At 40.7% G+C, this 26,337-nt stretch overlaps 1 protein-coding gene across 1 annotated transcript; it reads right to left on the minus strand.

The window, feature by feature from the left end:
• Positions 1-400: 400 nt before the first annotated feature.
• Positions 401-26,337, minus strand: LOC132377781 (uncharacterized). Its single transcript, XM_059944129.1, has 4 exons — positions 25,766-26,337; positions 9,481-9,628; positions 6,731-6,880; positions 401-1,440 (listed from the first exon to the last, which is right to left on the minus strand). Exons 1-4 carry the CDS (start codon positions 25,848-25,850, stop codon positions 1,224-1,226), a joined length of 600 nt encoding a protein of 199 aa, XP_059800112.1. The 5' UTR covers positions 25,851-26,337; the 3' UTR covers positions 401-1,223.

Genomic DNA, 26,337 nt, shown 5'->3' on the forward strand with positions numbered 1-26,337 from the left:
GGACTACTGCCTACACAAGGATTATTTTTGGTGATGGAACATCTAAATGGAACGAGTGACAGAAGATGAAGAAGTGATCTAGCTGTCTTTGAAATACAAACAACATAGGTCAGAAGCTCATATGAAGGTCAAATAAGTTGGCCGGGCACCAAACCACAAGGCAAACATCAGGAGATGCAAGGTAGAATTAGTAACAAGAGAACAGTGATGGGCAAGATTGGTCTCATTAATGTTAATCTGGAGGAACTTGAAGATCATCCAAGACCAACAGATGGGAGAGAAAATTACCTCACGTCTGTGGATGTTGTCACCAAGAGGAACGTGCAGATTGGAGACAAAGCAGATGAGGTCAAAGGCACATCTTTGCAACACTCCTAAAGAACACAATTGGTACTGAATATTGTTTCAATAAATTTTAATCAGGCTTCAGGCAGGTTCTACAATCCAGCCTAGCAATCAAGCTTCCACAAAGTCTGTACAGATCATTCCAGAAGTTATTGAAATCCCGTGGGCAAAGTGAAAAGTCATTCTGATACCTTGACAGGTGCTGAACATGTACAAGTTTGATCACGTAGAGCTCCTTTCAAATTGCAACTTGTAGGTAACCTTGTACACTAGTTTATTGCCCACAGTTAACCCAGTGAGAATTGAACTATATCACCAAACTGCATCCATCAATAGGATTAAATTACCTGCTTTCACTTCAATATTTATCTCAACTATAGAGTGGCTGGCTCAATAAATCTTGAGGTGAAAAGCAGTGATATATGTGACTCTAGAAATAAGTACATCTTGAAATTGCCACCATAATAATGGCTGGAAATATTATTTCAGATACCTGCTTCTGCAAAAACGGCAACAAAAATGAAAAGTTATCATTCTGCTTTTAAATTTGATGTGCAGCCTTTAGGGCAGGCACACCTGCTTTTCAGCCGCAGTGGGATACACTGCAACTTAGGTGCTTCACGTACTGCACTCGAACAACTGAACAATTAATGCCAGAGCAATGTTTTGTCCTTTTTCGTTGATTAAATCATTGAAGTGGAAGGTTACCAAGAGTAAACACTTGCTTTAATATAAACGCTTTGTCAGTAAAACTTTTAATAAAACCACACATCTTCAGTCCTGCAAATTGTAAGGCACATGTCATTCCCAAGCTGCTTATTTCCTGCAGCGATTTTGCTAAGTCAAGTACTATTCCAGCAGATGCAATGGCTCCAGAGTCAAGTGTGATGTGTCGGAATATAGTGTTCAGATTTGTCTCGAGATTGATGATACTCAGGTGTTTGGACAATGTGCTCATCAGTCACTGAATCTAATAAAATCTGAGAATCGGCAGATCTGGAAACCTCTACGTCCCATGGATGAAAAATTACTTGTGTTGCATTTTCACTGCAATTCAGTATGACTTCCAAATCCTTTGTGAGCTTCTTTTGGCACCTGCATTCAAGAAAACTGAAATTAGTCATGCTCAGAACAATCGCAATTATCAAACTATCCAAGAAGAGGAATTATAATCGCTTGTGGAGAGCTAAAGCTGAATGAGCGTAGTGACAGCAAGCCATTCTACCGTGGGAGACCAGAACGGCCCAAACCAACTTGTCTTCGCCCCTCAAACGCACAGATGTGCTTTCCTTCAGGTCCCAGAATTCACTGATCAGGAATCCTGCCAGATATTTGTCATTTTTAGTTCAGTGGCACTTAAAAACATTCTCAGGGTCACAAATATTCTCTGTCTAAAGGAATCTAACCAGCAGCACAGATCGAAGTGCGAATTATACAGTCCAGTTTTGTGGCACTTATTACCTGGTTGCTATTAAACAAGACTTCCTGGGCTCACTCAGATAAAATGTTTACAATTCAAAACATTAACATTATTATTCTCCAGACTACTTCACTATTTCCTCACCATCTGTTGGAATTTGTTTAAGTTTAATGACAGATTTTTCACTCTCATAGTTTTTTGCAATTTAATTTAGACAGGACTTTGCGACGCTGTCAGGGTGAGAGAACACACAGTTACCATTAGCACTTATGGCTCCTTCACAGATTCAGATTTATCATCTTAATAGTAGGCAGGAAGTCTTTAATTGGAATCACCTGTCCAATATCTGAGCTAAGGGATGATGCAGAAACAGGTGTAGATTATTGTAGAAAGTTACATCCAGTATCAAATCATTTATGTTAAAATGATTTGATAATGAACAGTAAAAAATATTCAGTACAAATGCACCTACAAGGGAAAAATGCTATCTTAGATCATGCCCTGTGCAATGAGATGGGTAATATTAATGGTCTTGGATCATTATGGGAAGAGTGATGATAGTATGATTGATTACATTTCTTATTCAAATGGTGGGTGCACTGGTTTGATCAAAAAACCAATGTATTATGCCTAAAGAAGGGAGGTAACAACAGGATGAGGGAGCAGCTGGCTAGCATAGACTGGGAACACAAACTATATTATTGGACAGCTGAGTAACAGCGGAAGACATTCAAAGATTCTGCATGGTGCTCTACAACAGTATGGTCCAGTTAAAAGCAAGGACAATAAGCTTGGGGAGAGCCAGCCTTGGATAACTTAAGGAAATAAAAGTCATCAAATTTAAAAGTTCATGCATACAAAGCCACTAAGAATAGTGGGAAATTGGGAGATTGGGAAAACTTTAAAAAGCAAAGAACCATTAAGCAAGGAATAAGGGAAAATAGATTATGAAAATAAACCAGCATGAAATATAAAAACAAATAACGGTTTTTATGATTATGTAAAGCAGAAAAGGGTGACTAACGTGAATCTAAGTCCCTCGGCAGACGAGAAGGAAGAATTAATATTGAGTAAAGTGGAAACAGCTGAGGCCTTGAACAACTATTTTATGTTTTTCTTTGCTATGGTGGACATGTCTAATGTGCGAGGGAAACGCTATGGGAGGTGAGGACCTTTGTTACAATCGCTCAAAGAGGTAACAATGAGAAACTAGTTGCCTAAAAGACAAGTCCTCTGGTCCTGATGGAATGTATCCCAGGGTACTGAAAGAAATATCAGAAGTTAAAGCAGATGCCTTTGTGATAATTTACCAAAATTCTCTGGACTCCACACAGGTTTGGGCAGATTGGAAGGCAGTGACTGTCACGTTACTGTTTGCAAAAGGGTGTAGGCAAAAGGTGGGTAAATATAAGCCAATTACCTTAACACCCAGAGTCAGAAAAAGAGAGGCTATCATTAGGGAAGAAATAATAATACATCTAGATAGAAGGAATTCCATCAGGCAGACACATCATGGATTCATAAAGGGCAGGTCCTGTTGAACAAACTTCAAAGTTCTTTATGGGTATAATAAGCAGAGTGGGGAATGGGGAACTGGTGGATGTTGTAGACTTGGATTTCCAGAAGGCATTAATGGGGTGCCACATAAAGGATTTATCCATGAGGATGCATGGAATTGGGAGTACTATATTAGCATGGATACAAGATTGGTTAACCAATAGAAGGCAGAGTTGGGATAAATGGCTGTCTCTTTGGCTGGCAATCAATGGCTAGCAGAATGCTGCAGGAGTTGGCATTAGGTTGTAATTGTCATAATACATGTGTCACTGTTAAATTGAGTGGGAAAGCAAGTTATGCAGAGGATTGTACAATAGGTTAAGTGAGTAGGCAAGTTTCTTGCAGATGGAGTACAAAGTTGGCCACTTTTAAAGGAAAAATAGAAGACCAGATTATTATTTATTTATGTGAAAGATTGCAGAATGTTGTTATGCTGAGGGACTTGGGAATGCTCATGAATGAATCACAAAGATTGGTTTGCAAGTGCAACAGGTTATAAAGAAGGCAAATGCAATGTTGGCCCTCGTTGTTAGAGGGTTTGAATTTAAGAGCAGAGAGGTCATGCTGCAACTGTACGGGGTACTGGTGAGGTCACATCTGGAGTACTACATGCATGTCTGTGTGCAGTTCTGGTCTCCTCACTTGAGGAAAGACATACTGGCCCTGGAGGCGATGCAGAGGAGGTTCACTGGGTTGATTCCTGAAATGAAGGGGTTAGCCCATGAGGAAAGGTCGAGTCAACTGAGACTATAGTCACTGAAATTCAGAATTGAGGGTGAGAGGGGATCATGTAGAAAGAAATAAAATTATGAAAGGGATAGAGGCAGGACAGTTGTTGTTATTGGTAGTGAGACTAGAACTGAGGGACACTGCCTCATGATTTGGGGGAATAAATTTAGGACAGATGAGGAGAAACTGCTTTTCCCCCCAAACAGCAGTGGATCTGTGGAATTCTCTGCCCATGGAATCAGTTGAGGCTACCTCATTAAATATATCTAAGATACAGATGCAGATATTTGCACAGCAGGGAAATTAAGGTTTTATGTAGAAGAGGCAGGTATGTGAAGCTGAGATCATTGCCATTTCAGCCATGATCTCTTTGAATGTCACAGCAAGCTTGACTGGCCAGTTGGCCTACCACTAGTTCCATTTCATATCCCCTTATGTACTTAATACTTTAAAAACCTCAAAGTCAAGGCCAAGAGGTTTCCTCTCCTCTGACCAAAAGTATTAATGTGACTAAGGAAATAGATATCCTGTGGTTCTTACTTGGCTAAGTGTCATTATCATCGCTGTCCTATCTGTTAGTGTTACCGGATTTAAATACATAACAGATATTATCAACCAAATTAGAATTCTGGGGTTTTATATATTTTTTTTAAAAACAGAATGAAAGGAAGCAAAATCTATTTTTCTAAAGTATATGGTCATTCATTCATTGGATTCAGTTGATTTGGTCCTGAAAAAAAAAAATGCTGATTGTTTCCTATCCAAGGACAATGGCAAAGAGAAGCCCAACTAGAAGACCTTCAGCAAGCACATTCTCTACATCTGTTAGAAATAGCCTGCTGAGAGCAATTTTAAACCTAATTATGCTTCCATCAAGTGGGAATCCATTAAATGATTCAGAAAAGACAAAATTGCTTAATTTTCCTCAGAGTATTTCTTGTAGATATCACATTTTCACAAAATATTCTGTTTAACAGCTGATAAGACCAGCCGAGTCAAACAAGCTACCATACTCAGGGTCTTGGTGCAAACAGCATACTTCACACTTTAATATTGCTTAATCTTCTTTTTGCCCTGATAAGCCAAAAGAAATCTAAGAAATCATTAAACATTGGAGGTATACATCTTTTTTATCCAATGTACTTATCTGTTTGAAGCACTATAAATGACACTGCAGTGGAAATTTAGTTTCAAAGTGTCTCAAGCTTTTCTGTATCATTTTCAAGAGGAATAGTTCAAAACCTGCCAAAAATTCTGACAAGGTTTGAATTATTTCCATTGACGTTGTTGGGCGATATGGTAGTGAACGCTTATAATGCCAGTGAACTGGTTTCAATTCCCACCGCAGTTTGTAGGTCCTTCCTATGATTGAATGGGTTACCTCCCATGTTCCAAGGATAGAGTGCTAGTTGTTCACATGGGTGGAAGTGGGTTGTATGCGCTAATTGGACCAGAGGGGCCTGATACCACTGCTGTATCTCTAAACAGGGGAGGGACAGGCTCAGTGGAATTGCTGTGACTGAGGAGGCATTTTTAAAACTTTTAATACAAGAGCCTGCTAAGGAATTTAGCAGCATATCATCTAAAGCAGGAGTTCCCAACCTGGGGTCCACCTCTGCTTAATGGTATTGGCCCACGGCATAAAAAAAGGCTGGGAACCCCTAATCTAAAGGATATTGAGGAGGTACAATTTTAATGGGGGGGGGGGGGAAGATCCAACCTTCAGTGACACAGGTTGCTAAATTACACAAGGAAGCCACCTCTAGATGAAAATCGTGTCACTCAGTATACACAACTAACCTGAATGAGGTGCTGCCACCTTTACTGCTCTTAAATTTAAAACACTGGGCATCTGAAGGCTCAGTCAGGGCTTTTCAGGGGAAATCTGGGTGTTCTGGGCTAGGCCACAGCTTCAGCTTGCACAGCTGGTAAGACTGTTGGGGGGTTGGGGGGGGGAAAAAACAGGAAAGCAACGAAGGGCAGCAGGCAGTGGATCTTCAAGAGAGTTAACAGAGGACATCTAGAGAGCGAGAAGAGACCAAGGTGGAGGCAGAGGCTAACAGAATTAAGAGGAGTGGAGGTGAGTGTTGGGGGTGGGAAGGGAGGCAGTTGGAGCACAGGGGAGCTTCAAGAAGATCGGTGTGGTTGACAGGAGGAATATTCAGGATGTGAATGTGAACAAAATCATGGATCCATGTGTCCCAAGTGTGTACAGAAAAGCCTATTCTTCAATTTGAACCACTGTCATGGACAAAAAGATGGCTGTGCTGTCAATCTGCTAGCTCATGTTCATGAGAAGAACTTGTGCTGAGGTATCCTCCACTGCTAGGAAATGGGCTGCAGCAAATCCACACAAAGGGACTTGTAATACCATTTCCCCCAACGTACTCACCAGAAAAGCCTAACACAGACTGCTGACAGTGCACTTTGTTGTCACATGTCACAACCAGAAAGGTCACTGAAAAGGAGCAAAAATTGATTTACTTTCCCTTCCCACTAGATCAATTATCTCAGCACAAACACGGGATTTTCAAACTGTTTTCACACTGGACAATGTCTTAACTTTGAGGAATGGACCCATTCCCTGCTTTTATTGAAATATAAAGAAAAGGTTTATAATCCTTAATGCACTGCAACCATTAAGAGTTGCTTAATAATAGTAAATTCAGAATATTTTACCTGTAGAATCCTTTGTTCTCTCCAATTTCTTCAATTAATATGTTGTTCTGGAGTTTATTGTTGTTATTGTTTCTGCCTTTATACCCATGGTAAAAGATTCTTGGATCTTCCATTGCATTACATTCAATTTGATACCATGTTTGTGGTTCTCTGGGGAAAGTATATAGCATTTATAAGAAATATAACAGGACATGTAGGTCATAAAGACAATCAAGCAGAGTCAACAGTCTTATGTAAAGGAAATGTTACATTGCAACTTTATAAAACTAGTTAGACCACATATGAAGTATTACATACATTTCTGGTTGCCTCACTATAGGAAGGATGTTGAGGCTTTAGAGAGGGTGCAGAAGAGGTTTACCGGGATGCTGCCTGGTTTAGAGGGCATGTGCTATAATGAGAGGCTGAATAAACTTGGTTGCTTTCTTTGGAGTGGTGGAGGCTGATGAGAGATCTGACAGAGGCTTATAAAATTGTGAGAGGCATGGATAGAGTAGACAGGGAATATCTCTTCTCCCCCCAGAGTACAAGTGTCTACTACCACACAGCATGCATTGAGGGTGAGAGGGGATAGGTTCAAAGGGGATGTAAAGGGCAAGTTCTTTTTACTCAGAGGGGTGGTAGAGGCAAATACATGAGAGGCTTTTAAGAGAGTTTCGATAGGCACAGTGATGTGAGGAAGATGGAGGGATATGGACATAGTGTAGGTAGGAGAGACAAGTTTTTGGGGGCAATCATTTTATTTTTAGCTGGTTCAGCACAACATTGTGGGCTGAAGGAACTGTTCCTGTGCAATACTGTTAGGTTCTAAATAGCGTTTGATAAATTTGATGGATCTGAGGATATAACAAAATGAGGGTGAATAAAAGGTACAAATATATGTGACATATTTGGATTTCCAGAAGGCAGTTGATAAGGTTCTACACATGTTAAAGAATATACTGCATGAGTGGTCAATATATTGGCACAGTTATAGATAACTAACAGAAAAAAAAGAAATAAATTGGAGATCAATTGGGTCATCTCAGTTCCAGCAATCAGTAACTACTGCTGTTCCATAGGATCATTTCTGGGCCCTCCATAATAAATCTATACTAATTATGTGGATGAAGAGATTGAATATACTGTAACCAAATTTATTAATGATACAAAAATATGTAGATTATCAAGTTGCATGGAGACTCAAAAGAGCCTGCAAGGGGATGGATATATAGTTTAATTGAACGTGCAAAAAATTGGAGATAAAGCAAAATGTGGGAAAATGTGAGGTTATGCACTTAGATGAAAAAAAATAATTACTTAATCAGAGTGCAAGTACTAAGGTTGTGGTACAAAGGAATCATGAAGTCCTAGCACATAAAACAAAAATATTAGCATCCAGGTACACTAGATAATTAGGAAGTTTGATGCGTGTTGGATTTTAATGCAAAAGTGTGTGTAAAAAAAAAAGGAAAATCTTAATGCAATTTTACAATAAACAATATTAGTTCCCCGTAATTTAAAGGAAAAAAAGATAACTAATAATACGTTTTACCCATTTATGAACAAGAGTACATCAAAAGATAATCCCAGACTGAGTCCCAAGAGGCAAGGCATGACATAGTAAAAAAGGTTATGCTGGTTACAAGCCACCATGGGTTATTAATAAAGGCAATGTTTCAGTGGTTGTCGTTTAAGACAGAGAAAGTATTCCTTCTCTCAGAGAGTAACTGAGTTCATTCAAAGCAGTGACTGACAAACATTTAAACCGTAAGGGAGTTGAGGTTTATGGGAAAGGAGTGGGAAAATGTTGTTGAGGCCAAGATGAGATCTGACATGATCCCCCGAACAATGGAACAGACTTGAGGGGGTGACAAGTCTTAGTAAGTCATAGTAAATTTAGTCACATGATTTCTAAAAAGCAAAAATCATACCTTCAAAGCAACACACACAAAATGCATACCTTCATCCTATTTAGCATAAAAGTTTTGACCTTCCCCATATGATTCCTAGTAGACAGGGATCATTAATATATAGGACAGGGAAAATTGAGCCTTTGGTACTTTCCTGTTTGTCATTTTTGTAGATAAATATTTTCCCCCAACTTTCGAAAGCTTTTCTCCTCCACCAACACACAATTTCCTGTGATAGAGAACTCAGGAAGTCAACGTCTACTGATGTGCAACCACACACTATAAAGTTTGCAAGCAGCTTCCGGCCCCATGCATTTTTCACTCCCTCCATATTTTCCTGCAAGACACCATCTGAAGCTTTTACGGAGACACACGAGACTGCAAATGCTGTAATCTGAGAGGAAAACCGTTGGAGGATGTGAAGTTCTATCTCTTCCTAACACACTTCAGGGCATTCACTCTGCAGAAGTTGTCAATATGAGCACAAGTCAGTGTACTGTGCCATTTGATTCTAAGTAAGGATAGGCTTAATTTTTTTTAAAATCCAAAACCAAGAACAGTTTAATAAGCACGGCATTAGAAGACGCAGCGATGTTGTAAGTACATGCAAGGGTGGGGCAGGGATGTGATGGCAACAGTCTTAATTAGAAGGATAAATTTGGGGAAAGGTCCTGCTGGCTCGAACAAGATATTGAACCTTGACTAATATACCACCATTTGAACAGAATCATACTTGGCTACAAGACCTCCAACTGTAGACAGGCCCATTAATTAAATGTGCCCACTTATTCACTAGCCAGGAGAAAGAAATTAATTTAAAAACATCCTTGGAATACCATTGCTCAAGGTCTCCCTTACCTCTGTCGCTTCCTTCGTTCCTTCTTCTTCACACATTTAATAAGGCAATTGGTTAAAAAAGCCATGCTCATCAATAGAATCACAGCTGTGCTGATAATGGAAGCTATCACAGCCACTTTAAACCCAAGGTCTCCAAATCTTGAATCAACTGAAATAGAACAGCAACATTTCTGCAATTACAATTCAACAATTTGCTTTTTAAAAACATAGGAACTGATGCATTGTTTAATAATAATATATAGAATATAAATTCTGTGTTCAATATTCTGGAGGAAAAATGATTGGAATATGAAAATTCTAGCATTATATAGACAGAGAGGAAGAGTGGCAGGCAATTATATAGAAATTCAGTGTGTTAATAATTGTAGCAAACAGGTTTAAACCATGGAGATGCTGGGAACCATTTTAGCCAGAGGGTGATGAATTTGTGGAATTTATTATCACAGGCAGCTGTGGAGGCCAGGTCATTGGGTGTGTTTAAGGCAGAGATCGATAGGTTCTTGATTGGACATGGCATCAGAGGGTACAGGGAGAAGGCCGGAGAATGGAGTTGTGGTGGGGGGGGAGGGGAGTCAGCCATGTTTGAATGATGGAGTCAACTCAATGGGCAGGATGGCCTAAATTTCCTATGTCTTATGATCCTGTGCTGATAAACCAATGAGACATTCACAAAGCAGTCTTGTAGTCAAATTTCCATGTCAAAGTGCATAAACATTTCAGAAGTGAAATCCCTACCCAAACCCAATTTTAAAAATATTTCATGGAGATGGAATAACAAAACTGTAAATTAAAGTATTTTGAAAAGAGTTAAATTAAATACTGCAAAAAAAAGAGGGGAAAAAATGAAAAGGACATTACAATGGCACTTTATTCTCCAGTGTTTCAATATCAAGCAATTTCTATCTTGTTTTTTCTCCCCCCACAGCAAGGAAGCTGTATTTATCACAAGTTAAATACAAGATTACAGAACAAAACATCCTAAAACTGGCACTCTGACATTTGCATCCATCTAATTCATATCATGTCCAAATGATTTACATAACTTTTCCACCCAATGTGTTGTCCATTGCACAGTTAATTACAATAAAATCAAATCTACAATGTTTGCTCCAACAGAAGGATTTAACCGATTGCCCTTGGTAATTAATTTTGATGAAAAATACAGAACTAAGAAGCCCCCTCAAACTAATACTTGAAAGTAGATACGTCTGCCTCCTCTATAATAAAGCTGTTGCTGAATCGACCAGAGCAAGAGACAATGTAGCATGCATAATCCATTATTTTCAGCAACACAGAAAACAAGAGGGCTATTGAAGTAACGCGCTCTTCAGAAACAAGTGCCTGGTGATTTTTTTTGTAAAAAGCAACAGAGATAGAAAGACAGCTCAGGACAATCAGATTGCACAGACAGAGAGCTCAGGCAAGATGGAAAGTGCTGATGGAATTGAGTTATAAAGGATCTAGTGCTTTCCCAGCATATCTGAAAAATAAACTTTTCCTTGGGCTCCCAGCCAGGTACAGATGTCAATATTAACTGATGCTTCGATGACAAACTCCACCACCTTCATCAGGGATCCCAGCTGGAAGCCCAAGAAGAGTTCATTCAGAACTGATGTTAAATGAGAAACCAGGATAAAACAGTTGAGCTGAATGGCATTTCACTTGCTCAGTAAATTCTATGTAAAATATCTCTGGCTGGTATTACCAAGTGACACCTTAAGTTACAACATTGTATTAAGAAAGAAACAGAAGTTATGCTGTCAACCTCTAAGAACAAAGTATTCTGATTGTAAAAACCAACTGCATTTGAATTGTACTAAACACTGGTAAGGAAATAGAGAGAATTGGGGACGATAGGAAAATGGAACCAAGCTAGAAATCACACAATTTTATTGAATGTCACAGCAGGCTCAAAAGATGGTGCAACCTACTCCCGTTTCTTATGTGACCTGGCTTTTCACAACTTCAGGTTCTGAGTTTCCACTCTTATATCAAAGCATGAAGTGAAATTTGTCATTTGCGTTAACAACACCCAATTATATGCTGGGGCCAGCCTGCAAGTGTGGCCACACACGCTGGAACCAATATAGCAAGCCCACTGTGTTCCACAGAACAACACTAGCAGCAACAAAACAAACCCCTTTCACCACACCCAGACAGGCCTCTAACCGCAGGATTGGCTCACTCCAGGGCTTCAGCTTTTGTGCCCAGGTTCTCAGACACACATCAGGCGTCCAACTTTGGATTTCACCCCAGGATGCCGATGAAGCTATGAATAGTTTAGCACAGAAATGAGTCCTTAAGCCATCACATCAATTCAACCTTGTTGCTCTTCCACACTAATCCATTTGTTCTCAGTTGGTCTGGACCATTCTGTGCTTTGCCTATCCATGTGCCTTTCTTAATATTGTGGAGACTGTGCTGACTACTGCTGGTAGGGAGTCAAGATCCACTCACTGATAAAGTGAGGAAAATAAATGTTTTCCAGTGATGTCATAGGTCTACCAGCAGAATCGCACAACGTGCACTTTAACAGTACTGAGTTAGTTTCAAAACACCACTAAGGGCTGGATTTAGACAGCAGACACACCATTATCAAACTGGCATTTGACTACAATTTATTCTTATGGAGTGTTTGGGATTACCCAACTTTGATTAAGGTAGAACTAAGGTATTTTTCATTTGGAACTTTTTCCTTCCGTCAGTATTTCCAGACATCTTTCCCTCATGTTGCTTAGTGGGGGAAACACTGCACCAGACACCACCCTTGATATACAGGCATCAGTAGAAATGCTTACAAATCACAAGTATCTACGTACTAAAGTTATCAGAACATAAACTGCAATTACATTTCAGAAGCTCAGTTAGACAATTATGTTTAATTACCTGCACCATTGCATTTAGTGATGATGAAATGATGTACTCATGAAGTCAGAGTTGAATAGGACAAAAATGCATCCATCCAACCATTTTTCCCTTCCACACAAATCCCATTGCTCACATTAGGGTCTTTGCCTATTCAGGAGCCTGTCCAAAGCTTCCAGAATACAGTGATCATTTTCAATTCTACCACCACTTTTGGCAAGTTCTGAACATCAACTACTAACCATGTAAAAAAATTTTAAACTCCCCTCAAATCCCCATGAAAACTCCTTCCTCTCACCTTAACCTTGTGCCATTTTATTCTTGAAAACACTGCCAGGGCAAAATAAAAGGTTCCATCTGCCCTTTCTTGCTTCTTATACTCACTAGCCTGCCCACCAGGGAAGACAAGCAGATTCCCCAATACTGAACTCATCCAATCGAGACAATATCCTAGTGAACTTCCTGTGACTGGGGTTCCCAACCCTTTAAAAAAAAACGCCATGGACCAATACCGTGAAGCAAGGGGTCCATGGACCCCAGGTTGGGAACCGCTGGTCTACATGCTCCAGCTCAACCACATGGTGGCCAGAACTGCATACAATTCCACAAGTATACTCCAATCAGTGTTGTGTTAAGTTGCAACATAACAGCCCAACTTTTAGATTATGTGCCCAACCCAGGCATACGGCTTCACTACCCTGTTCAGTGTGCTGCCTGCTACCTTCAGTGAGCGATGGTCTTGAACCACAAGATCTCTGTTCAACATTCCTACCATTAACTGTATATGCCCTACCCTTTGACCTCCCAAAATGCATCAACTTGCACTTGTCAAAAATAAATTCCATCTCCCAATGCTCCAACTTTCTATCTGATCTATATTACATAGCTCCTTCACTGTCAACAATACTGCCCATTTTTGTCTCATCCACAAGTTTTCTAATCATTCCTCCTACATTCATATCAATACCATTAATGTACATCACAAACAAGGATTATAGCACCAAATGCTGTGGTACACCTTTGATCACAGACTCCAATGAGAAAAGCAACTTCTACCACCACCAAACCAATTTTGGATCCAATTAATCAGCTCACCTACAGATCCCATGTGCTTTAGACCAGCCTACCATATGGATTCTTGTTAAATGCCTTACAGGAGTCTACATAGATGGCATCTACTACCCTTTCTCCATCAATCCACTTAATTACTTCCTCATAAAATTAAATAAAATCAGTGATGCATCTTTCAAACTTGATTACAGACCGAATACATTCTAATTCTATGGAGACTAGCACACAAATGTTCCAGTGATGGTAACAGCCCAGGCTGTTCATAAACTGCAATGAACCCCCAACCCTATGAAAAGAAGATAGAATCACTTTAATTAGCAATAACTAGAACTACAATTCTTAACATTCGCAATCTTGCTTCCAGCCATTCTGGTTTACACTTTCTTTGAGAATTGCAGACCATGCCTCTTTGTCCAAACAGGTAATTTTTAGAGAAAGCTTGAAATCTGTACGCTCTCTATACAAACACAGATTTCTTGCTTGAGCACCAAGTATGCCAGAGTGACGTAACAGCAAAGCATCACGTTTATGACTCAGGGAGATTGGAGTAAACAAAGTAATGTCCCAAAAGAGCTGATAATAAAAAAATTACATAAATGGCTAACAAAAATATTTTGGGAAATCAGAAGTCATTCCAAAGAATTGTTGTCCATGGTCTAAGGCACGACAGGGTTTTGTGGAGAGAGAGCTCCACTGACAATACCACAGTTCTCTGTAGATAGTACAGTAGATATTTGTTTAACACCCCATTCTACTGAAGGAGATTTGTATGGTACTAACAAAAGTATTTTCACTGTCTTTTAGGATTGTTTGAATTAAAACCTAGAAACTGATCTTGCAAGCTTTGCAAACTGAATCAATTCAGTAATTTTTCCGCTGCTTTGCTCATGCTAAGTGCGCAGGGACCAGCAAGTGGGGAGGCTTTGGCTCGTCAGCCCTTGGTGAGAAGAGGCTTGAGCAAGGTCCATTCCTACTAGGCTCCTTCCTCATTCTACACCTGTAGTTAGAGTAGTAGGACTGCGTTGTGTTCCTGTGTGTGAGTCGAGGGAATTCTGGGAGACATCCAGCCTCCTGGGTAACCACATCTGCAGCTCCTTGGAGAACGCATTAAGGAACTGAAGCTGCAGCTCAATGACTTTCAACTGACATGGAAGACTGAGATGAAAAGATAGGAGCTACAGGGAGGTGGTTGCCAGAGGCGGGTAAATGGGTGACTGTCATGAGAGGGTAGAGAAATAGGCTGCCAGTACAAAGAGTACATCTATGATCATTCCCCCCAATAATAAATACACTGTTTTCGATACTGTTGAGGGGGATGACCTAGCGGGGAGGGGGGCCGGTCAGCCGCAGCTACTGAGTCTCTGGAACTGAGTCCGGTGCAGTCACTCAGAAGTTGTGGGGTAGAGGGGAGGAGGGGGGAGAGGAGGACAGGAGGAGAGGACTGCAGTAGTGATAGGAGATTCCATAGTTAGAGGAGTAAACATGAGATTCTAAGATTTTATGGACACAATAGAGCAGGGGTTGCCATCCTTGAGTCCAAGGACCCCTCGGTTAATGACAAGGGTCCATGGCTTTAAAAAAGGATGGGAACCCTTGCGATTAGAGACACACAGATGACATGTTGCCTCACAGGTGCCAGGGTCAGGAACGGTTCTAATCAGGTCTATGATATTCTAAAGGAGAAGGGTGAGCACCTGGAAGTCTTGGAACATACTGGCACCAATGAAATAGGTAGGAAAAGCAAGGAGGTCCTGAAACTGTGAATTTAGGGAGTCGGGTAGAAAGCTGAAAAGCAGGACCTCCAGGGTAGCAATCCCTGGATTGCTGACTGTGCCATTTGACAGTGAGGGCAAGGATAGGATGATTTGGCCGATGAATGCAAGGCCAAGAAGCTGCTGCATGGGACAGGGTTTCAGATTTATGGATCATAGGGAACTCTTCTGGGGAAGAGATCCCAAGGAACAGCCTGTACAAAAGGGATCTGTTATACCTGAACCTGAGAGGGAGCAATATCCTTGTGGGTAGATTTGCTGAAGTTGTTGGGGAGGTTTGAAACTAATTTGGCAGGTGGATGGAAACCAGATAGGGCTGTTGGTTTACTATTGAGGCAGTGTGTAGTGAGATTGTGAGAAAGGACATGCAGTTCACAGGGCAAAATTGCAGTCAGTGGGATGAGTTGCAGTGTAAAAGGGGGGACAAAGATCAAAAAGGACACAGTAAATGGAATTGGGTAGATGATCTTGTAGTGAAGTTAGAGATCGGTAGGTATGGCATTGTGGGAGTCAGAGTCGTGGCTGAAAGAAGATTACAACTGGGAGATTAACATCCAAGAACACGTCTCGTATCAGAAGAATAGGTAGGTAGGCATTCTGTTGAAATGAAATGAAATCAAATTCTTAGAAGGAGGTGACATAGGATCAGAAGATGTAGAATTCTTATGGGTGGTTAAGAAACAACAAAGGTGAAAATACCCTGATGGGACTTTATGTACAGGCCTCCAAACAGTAGCTAGGATTTGGGCTGCAAACTCCAATGGGAGTCAGAAAACAAATGTCAAAGGGGCAATGTTTCGATGGTCATGGGGGATTTCAATTATGCAGGTAGGTTGGGAAAATCTGGATGGTGCTAGAAGCAAAGAGTGGAAATAAAGGGGGGGCTTTTCTGATTGGCTACTGGTGAGTAGTGGCGTTCCGCAAGGGTCAGTGTTAATACCATTTATTTTTATGTTGTATGTCAATGACTTGAATGATGGAATTGATAGCTTTCTGGCCAAGTCTGCTGACGATATAAAGATAGGTGGAGGGGCAAGTAGTGTTGAGGAAGTAGGGAGGCTGCAGGACTTGGACAAATTTGGAGAAAGAGCAAAGTGGTAAATAGAGTACAGTCTTGGAAAGTGTATGGTCATGCACTTTGGTGGAAGGATTAAAGGAGCAAGCTACTTTCTAAATACAGAGAAAATTCAAAAATCTGAGGTGCAAAGTGAGTTGGGAGTCCTTATGCAGGTTTCCCTTAAGGCTAATTTGCAGGCTGTGTCAGTGGTGTGGAAGATAAATGCGATATTAGCATACATTTCAAGAGGACTGCGATATAAATGGAAGGATGTGATGCTCAGGCTTTATAAAGCACTGGTGAAGCCCACCTTGGAGTATCGAGAGTAGTTTTGGGCCACTTGTTTAAGAAAGGATGTGCTGACATTGGAGAGAGTTCAGAGGAGATTCATGAGAATGATTTCAGGAATGAAAATGCTTATTGTATGAAGAGCAATTAATGGCTCTGGCTCCTTACTTGCTGAAATTTAGAACAACAGGGGGGTGGGGGGGAGAATCTCATCGAAACCTATCAAATGTTGAAAAGACTAGATAGAGTACATGCTTCCTATGGGGGAGTTGGGGATTGTAAGACCAGAGGACACAGCTTCAGAATAGAGGAATATCTATTTAGAATGGAGACAAAGAGGAACTTCTTTAGCCACAGGGTGGTGAATCTGTGGAATTCGTTGCCACAGACAGCTGTGCAGGACAAGTCATTTGGTGTATTTAAGGTAAAGGTTGAAAAGTTCCTATTTAGACAGAGAGTGAAAGTTTATGGAGAGAAGACAGGAGAATGGGGTTAAGAGGGAAATGGATCAGCCATGATAAAATGGTGGAGTAAATTCAATGGGCTGAATGGCCTAAATTCCACTCCTACATCTTATATCCTTTATACCATGTTATTTTTCCCTGTGACTTGATTATCTCTGGTCCTTTCCTATTACTCTGCGGGCCTGAAGGATCATTCATTTTTAGTTCTGTTACACCAACATACAAAGACATTAACCTTTGTAATTCTAGTAATTTTTAGTTCTTATTTTAGATGTATACTTATACCACTTTGTAGATATGCTCAATGATGGCAAGGGCTTTACCTGTGATGGACTGGTGTGTTTCCACCACTTTTTGTACTTTTTCCCCATTCCTGGGCATTGACGTTTCCATGCCGGGGAGGCAGCCAGTCAGGGTACTGTGCATCTATAGAAATCTGTCAAGGTCTGAATGGGGAAGTGTTCTGTGGTTAGCACTTCTTCATAATCTTTATGAGGAAGTGCTTTTTTTTCTCTCTAAATTTCTTCTTTCATCAGTAAGAGGACACATGCCCTTTGCTCCATCTCCTCTCTCTCCTCAACCACCCCAGCAAAAGAGCAAGTTCAACACCACATCCTAGAGATACGAGAATCGGGTACATTATCAGAGACATGCTTTGAAAATTGTTGCATTGTGCGGAGATCCAAACCAGTCGGGATGCCTTCCACCACACATCTGTAGGTAATTGCTTGTGTTTAGTGACATAGCAAATGTCCTCAAACTCCTAAAGAAATACAGCTGCTGGCAAGCTTTCTTAATGATTGCATCAGTATGTTGGGCCCCAAATAGATCCTCTGAGATGTTGGCGCATAGAAACTTGCAGCTACTCACCCTTTCACTGCCGAGTCCTTGTTGAGGACTGCAGTGTGCTCCCCTTCCTGAAGTTCATTATCAATTCCTTGGTCTTACTGACACTGAGTGCAAGCTATGTACCAACTTGCATTTTCAAGTCTTCTTATGACTATTCTGATTTTACCTAACATGCATAGCAGAATCAGATTTACTATCAGTGACACGTTGTGAAATTTGTTTTGTGCAGGCAGTAGAGTACAAGATATAAATAAATTACTGTAAGTTACAATAACAAATAGAGTAAAATAGGACATCTCCATGATTTCTTGGGATGGAGAAACAAAGAATGAGACTGGAAATTGATTTATCTAGTTTGCCTTCCCTGCTGAAAGTGTAATTTATGCATAGCAACCCCTCTTTCATAGTCTGGCTAAGAGTAGTCACAAGTCAACCTTCATACAACAAAGTGGAGCACAACCCTGAACCCTTTGGCTGCAACTAATAACTGTATCCCTAAACTTTCTGTATTTCTTATTCCTAAAATTTCCTCTCCTTGACACCATTACCCCACTCACACCAAGGACGCAAGACCTCCTTTCTCCCTCTAAAAGATCTCCTACCCTCATTATCAACCTCTATACTCTAACCCAATCCTTATCAACTTATCTTGCTTTCTCCAACTTCAAAGCAAAGTGTTTTTTTTTAAATATACGCTCCATTCTTCATTTTCCAATCTCATCACAAACCCTACAATTCTACCCCTTTTGCACACTTTCCATTTATCCTAGGAGGACCATCATCCTGGAGATACCTCTCATCTGAGCACATTATCTCTAAGATTTTGAACCATACATGCCAATTGGGTACAGGGTGGAGATACATCTCTACCAAAGGAGGTGTAAGGAACTTCTTCCTTCCACTAGCCTGCAGATCACCTTTGGGCAAGGTGTAGCCACTGCTACACCCCCCAATCAGGGTTGCATGAAACCATGGGAGCAGGTGGCGGATGGACATATGAGTAGCCGGTGCATGTCGCAAGTCCTGGTTATGTGACCACTGACGCCAGGCAGACAGTCTCTGAAGAGTATTGATAATGGTTGGGGGTCACCCGTCTTGTAAAGACACTGCCCGGAAAAAGGCATCGTCAAACCACTTCAGCAGAAAAATTTGCCGAAGGACAATCAGGGTCAAGACCATGATCGCCTATGTCATACAACATGGCTCATAATGAATAAATGAAGACTTGCATATCAGATTTAAAACAAATGCCACTTGATTCATAGTACAGCAATAGTTTGTAGATGTTCCCGAGTCATAAACACCCTATAGATTCTGACCTGGTTCCCTTCCTAAACTCAGATAGCCACCGTCACCCAAATCAAGGAGCATCAATACAAACAATGCTTGAAAACCAAATACAAGAAATAATAATAGGCCAAAATTCTGCTTGGCCTATTGCATCAAAATCCTCAAGAGACAGCTGTCTCACAGACTGCCCCAAAGAGAACATGCAGTCGATGAATCTGTACAAATTGAAATACTTGATTCATGAACTTGCCTGTCCACTTTTGTTTGCAAGGATCATCAGACACATTCCATGTGTCCACAAGACACAGGGACAGAATTAGGCTATTTGTCCCAGCGAGTCTGCTCCGCCATTTGGCCATGGCTGATTTATTTTCTCGCTCAACTCTGTTCTCCTGCCTTCTTTGGCACCGTTACTAGTAACGAAGGCCCCACAGGGGATTGTATTGGCTCCCTTCCTGTTTACCCTGTATATCTTGGACTTTACATACAATACTAAATAATGTCATCTGCAGAAACTCTCTGATGACTCAGCAATAGTTGGGTATATAAAGTGAGGACAGGAGGATGAATACAAGGCCCTGGTGGAGGATCTGTCAAATGGTGCAAGCCAAATCATCTGCAGCTCAACATCAGTAAGACAAAGGAGATGGTGATAGGCTTTAGGAAGACTAAACCTGCACTGCTCCCTGTTAGTACTGATGGTGAGGACATGGATGTGGAGAGGACCTACAAGTACTGGGGGTGCACTTGGACGACAGGCTTGAGTGGAGCACCAACAGAGGCTATGTACAAGAAGGGCCAGAGTTGCCTCTACTTACTAAGAAGACTGAGGTCCTTTAGAGACTCCTTCACATGTTCTACCAGTCTGTTGTTGCCAGTACAATCTTCTATGAGTTGTGCTGAAGCAAAGACATCAACATGGGTGAGCCCAACAGGTTCAATAAACTGATTAGAAAGGCTGACGCTGTTATTGGAGACAAATCAGACACACTGGAAGCTGTGGTTGAACAAAAGGGCCCTACGGAAAATTCTGGACAATGTTCTCACCTTCTGTATGCCACCTTGGCTGAACAGAGGAGCACTTGCAGTAATAGACTAAGACAACTGCGCTGCTCCAAAGAGCGGTGTGTGAGGTCATTCTCACCCTCAGCCATCAGGCTCTATGAGTCAACCTATAGCCAGGGAAGTGATGAACCCCCTCCTGTTAGACTGTTTGAGGTAACTTTTTTTATTCTTTCTTACTTCTCTTCCAATATTTTATATCTGTACACTTGTAATGCTAATGTGACACTGTAATTTCCTTTGGGATCAATAAAGTATCTATCCATCTATCCAACCTCTGATTTAAATATACCCAGTGACTAGGGCTCCACAAGCATCTGTGACAATGATTTCCAGATTCACCACCTTCTGGTGAAAGAAATTCCTTCTCTTCTCTGTACTAAACGCACAAATGCCCTTGTCTACTGAAGCTGTACTCTCTGGTCCCAACTCTCCCACACTATTGGAAACACCTTCTCCATCTCCGCTCTACCTAGACCTTTCAATTTTCGAAAGCTTTCAGTAAGATCTCCAACTCACTTTTCTAAACTCCAGCAAGTAGAGACCCAGAGGCATCAATCACTGTTCATATGTTAACCATTTCATTCCCAGGACCAACCAAATCTTCTCCTGCACAAGCTTTCGTAGATATGAGATCTAAAACTGTTCACAATACTCCAAATGCAGTTTAACCAATGCCTTATAAAATCTCATCATTACATCCTTGTTTTTATGTTCTGGCCCTCTTGAAATGAACGCCATCGTTCCATTTGCTTTCCTCGTCACCAAATCAACCTGCAATGTGACAGTATATATAATCCACTACAGCCACATGTGATCTGGGACAGCCAAGTGATCTAATCATTCTAGAAGACAATTCAAGCCTAAGACTATGGATATAGCCTGCACAATCTCCATCCAACCAGAAACAGCCCTTAAATGAAGGAATTCAGTGAATTTGGGTTCACTGTGCAAGATGGCAATATCTATTATTTTGGGGGAAAAAGTTCGCCTTCTAACTTGTAACCTCGACGTGGCATCTCCTTGTCCTTCCTAATCTATTATCATGAGTTGTCAATTGAAATACAAACATTTCTTCCTAAATCTGTCTCTCCAATGTGTAGAGCCCCAAATCTCTTAGAAAGGGGAGCCAGCATCTATTCTTGAGAGAAGCAGCAATGTGAAATCTGATCTTAACTTAGAATCAAATATAATCATGACATCCTACAGATATCCATGTTGAATTAAATGGATTAAATTCTATTAATAGTGAAGACTTCAATTTTATGAAATGTACCCATGTAATCATTGAAGCATGTTTAGTTTCATTTCAGCTTTGATTATGCATTCAGCTTTCATCAACTATATGCCTTTTGATCATTCTGATCATCATGTTCTCAGATTTTGGAAGGATTGTTTGAGAGATCATACTGAAGCAAACTAACAAAGCTGCAGTATTTGAATATAATGATTTCTAACTTTTTCCCCCTTCAGATGAGTTCATAGGTTCCATATAACCCACCTTGTTGTGCAACTGAATCCTCAGTTTCCTCACTTACAGACCCCAATGAGTTCAGATCGGCAACTACATCTCTTTCACAACCTCCGTCAGTGCTGGTACACCTAAAAGCTGTGTGCTTAGTCCCCTGCTCCACTCGCTTTACACTGTGACTATGTGACCAAGCACAGCTCCAATTTGCTAAACACACCACCATAGTAGGCAGAATCCTGTATGATGAATCAGCATACAGGAGGGAGACTGAAAATCTGGTTGAGTGGTGCCCTAACAACCACCTCTTACTCAAACAAGAAAATCTGTGGATATTGGAAATCCAAGGCAACACACAAAAATAATGCTGGAGGAACTCGGCAAGTCAGGCAGCATCTGTGGAAAGGAATAAAGAGTCAACGTTTTGGGCTGAGACCCTTCATCAAGCGTGATAAAATATCTTGGCATGAAACAACGACTGGTTATTTCTTTCCATAGATGCTGCCTGACCTGCTGAATTCCTCCAGCATTGTGTGTGTGTAACCTCTTACTCAATCTTAGCAAGACCAAGGAGCTGATCACTGACTTCAGAAGGACACCAGAGGTCCATGATCTAGTCTCATTGGGGGATCAGAGATGGAAAGAATTTAAAGTTGCTGATTCTTCGGTCTTATTATTTCAGAGGACCTGTCCTGGATCCAGCACCCAAGTACAATTACGAAGAAAGCACGGCAGTGCCTCTACTTCCTTAGGAGTTTGCAAAGATTCAGCATGACATCTAAAACATAAAACAAACTTTTATAGATGTGTAAAAATGTCTGGTATGGAAACACCAATGCCCTTGAACGGAAAACCTTACAAAAACAAGTGGATATGACCCAGTCCATCACAGGTAAAGCTCTCCCCACCATTGAGCACAAATACATGAAAGGCTGTCACAGGAAACAGCATACTTTATCATGGACCCACAGATCCCAGGATAGGTTTTCGGTACAGCCAACAGGAAGGTGATACTTGAGCCTCAGAACTGACACCACCAGGTTCAGGAACAGTTATTACCCTTCAGTCATCAACCTCTTGAACCAAATGGGATAACTGCATTCAACTTCACTTACCCCATCAATGAAATTTTCCCACTACCAATGGACTCACTGTCAAGGACTCTTCATCTCATGTTCTCAATATTTGTTGCTTATTTATTTATTATGATTTCATTCTTTTTGTACTTGTAGAGTTGGTTGTCTTCTGCATTCTGGTTGAAGCCCCAAGTTAGGCGGTCTGTCATTGATTCTGTTATTGTTATTATTCTATAGATTTATTGAGTATGCCTACAAGAAAATCTCAGTGTTGTTTATGGTGACATTTACTTTGAACTTTGAGGGGTTTTCTAGCTGTGCTTTAAGTGGCCTTGATTTAATAAGAAATGGCATACCAAAAATGTGTACTACTCAATCAGATTGCCAGAATTTCCATAATGTTTCAGGAAACCATTAAGACCACTAGCAGTAGAATTCAGCCATTTGGCCCATCGAGTCTGCTCTGCAATTTTTATCAGTGCTGATCCATTTCCCGCTCACATCATTCTCCTGTCTTATCCACGTGACCTACTGGGGCATTTCTGTAAAATCGGATCTCTGATACAGAATAAACACAGGATAAATTCAGCACTTGCGAAACAGGAGTCACTGCAAATCCACGACAGAACTGTGGAATTAGTTCCAAGATCCACTAGCCCCTAAAGACCCATGTTTCTCTCAACATCTCAATTGCTCTGTTAATTTTCTGGGGATATGCTTCTAGCATTTACCTCAGTCTCTTTACAAAACATTTGCCCTGCTCCAAATGGCATTCACAATATAGTCTGCAACCAAATAGAACCAAGAGGCATTAAACAGTTAAGGGATGAAAACAATTATCACAGAAACATGCGCCATCAAGGCTACAGGCAAGAAGTTGCTCAGACAACAAGATACACTGTAACTCCCTGACAACCAAATGCTAGTTCTTTGATGTGCGAAATATCACAGTTGAGGGGAGTGTGAATTGTCACTCCGTAGGCCAGAATTTTACAGTTAATTGGAGTTAATCGCACATCCATATCAATCTACCGACAATTCAATTTATTAACACGACAGGAAGAGTCATTCATGTCAACTCACCTGAATACTGACACCAGTATGAAAGGCAGACTTACGGCAGTGTTAAGAGTACCAAAAGAAAATGAAAATCACTCACTACAGCGATTTGTCACTAAAACTTACACCAGTGACCAAAGAGTAAGCACTTACTCATCTATACTTTATTAACATCAATTCAGGAACATTGCCAACACCAATGAACAGAAGCCAAAATATTGGCTCCACATGTCGATAAAGGTTGAACTATATAGGACCCTTCCAACTAATTAATCTCTCCATGTTCTATCAATCTCAATGTTTAATGGGATAATCAGCCAATTAGCAGAAGCAACCAACTCCAAGTGTTGAGATAATGCCAATATTTTTGTTATACCACCCTTGAATCCCTGAACATGTTGTTCATTAGTTCTTCCTTTCAAACTTATAAACATCAAGTAGAATTGTTACTAGAATACCATGCTTTCTTATGGGGGTCAAGAACTAATTTAATCAGAAACCACTTGATTACCATCACACAGAACAACAGTATCAAGTAATCCTTTTATCTAATATCCTCAATAACTGTATTCTCTTTGCAGAAATGGTTGGCAGAGCTCTCTGCGAATACATAATTGCAAAAGTGATTCCCATTGACATCAAATAAAGACAAAAAAAACCTAGCAACACATTAGGGCATTTTCTATTTTTCCTAAATGTTTTAACGAAGACTTCTGAAACCTATTCTGGAATTAAAACAAGTTTGAGAGAAATTAGGAAAGGCAATTGGATTTTTGAAACTTGAATTATCTTTGACTGTTCCAAAGGGGTCATGCAAAATTAACCAAATGATGTTTTGCTTCATTATGAATGATTCCATTAAAGAATACCAAAATGGAAAATAGCAATTCTGCCAGAACATATCTATCTGAAACATCAATCTTAAACTAACGTTTCATAGCAAATACCAAGTTGCAGAAACTGCAAGATCAGTATTTTTCCTGCTCAATACCCTAAACTGATATGAATTATAAACATTTACAATAACAAGTTCTACTTCCTCTTTCTTTGATTATAGAGTTATTTAGCCCTTAAAAGCAAGATTGATTTACACAAGGGAACCACCTGTTTGGCAAAAAAAATGCAAAAAGTACTGCAAGAAAAAGTAGTGAAGATATTGGCAAAACTTGCAAAATTGTAGCACAAAACAAACAAAACATGAACCACAATACGAATAAATTCATATACTACCGTGGGATAACGGGAAAAAAGTTCTTAAGCGAAAATATAACTGGTACAATTAATTCTTGTGATTAAGACTCTAAAGAGGAACTAGGCATTTATCCAGCTTGTACCAAGAATTGGCAGAAGACCCGCAAGTTTCGGTGCTGTCGGGAGGGGGCGCTCCGGGGGCCTCTGGCCGATTCGCAGAACTGGGCGAGAAACTGACGGTCATATATCCACCGAATCATCTATTAACTGGTGCTCACCAGTACCAGGGATCACCCGTCTTTTGTTAAAATAAATTCAAATACACCAAACAACAGTGGATCTATTGTCCTTTAATTCACGCACAACGCTTTTTAATAACTTCTCCCCATAAATTAACATTTTTCCAAAGTTACACTTGCAGATTTAACTCAATGCATGCATTCTTCTACGGTCAAACATGACCTTAAAAATTCTCTTAAACGGAAAATGTTTAAGTGGAGTAAAGATTGGTCCACCGCCCTTGGACCAGAGCTGCGTGGCTTGAATCGTTTCTGTTTTGGACAAGGGGTATTATCTCTGCGCTGGATGTGCACTGGAATGTTTAAGTAAACGAGTTTTTGTCCCGGATCACACTGTGCAGATGCACCGGCTGTAAGTATTTGCAATGGCGTCCAGGAAGAGGACATGCCTTTAAAACTGCAGTACCATCAGCAAATGTTACTGTGCGCCTGCATTCAAACAATTCAGAAACGCAAACTACCTCCCCCGCTCACCTTTGTGATTCTGCACGATGTTCTCATCTTCAGAGAATACACTAATCCCCGAATTATTAACGAGCGATTCAGTCGTCGTTTGCATTTCCAGGGTTTGGAAAAAGATAATTGCCTCAGGTAGCCCCGGCTTTAGTTGCAGGACCACTTTTCTCGGCGGAGAGCCGTATCGGTTCTCTCCCAAAGTCGGGTTTCTCTCGGCGCTTCGCCCGCACAGTGTTGTGGAGAAATAAGAAGTCCCGCCGCGCTCACTCTGCCCGGTATCACTGGGAGATGTTCGGCCCCAAGCAATCCATTTAAGCCTTTTTCCCCCAAATCCGAGACGACCGAAGCCTTACATCTGTTATGAGCAATCCAGAAAGTTGCGTGCCTGCCGTTATACCAGAAACATTTGTGGCGAGTATCACTTCCTTCCTCGTCGGTCTCGCTCGCCAGTTCTCGGCCTATGACAACTATGCTTTCAGTATGAAGCTATACTTTCACGGATATCTCAGTCTCGGTTGGGATTTATAAAAATATCGTTCAGCAACGGGGATAAAGGATGCTTCCTATTCAGCCCTTCAATTATAGCAGCG

The sequence above is a fragment of the Hypanus sabinus genome, chromosome 19, assembly GCF_030144855.1.
Source record: "Hypanus sabinus isolate sHypSab1 chromosome 19, sHypSab1.hap1, whole genome shotgun sequence".
Taxonomy (NCBI): Eukaryota; Metazoa; Chordata; class Chondrichthyes; order Myliobatiformes; family Dasyatidae; genus Hypanus; species Hypanus sabinus.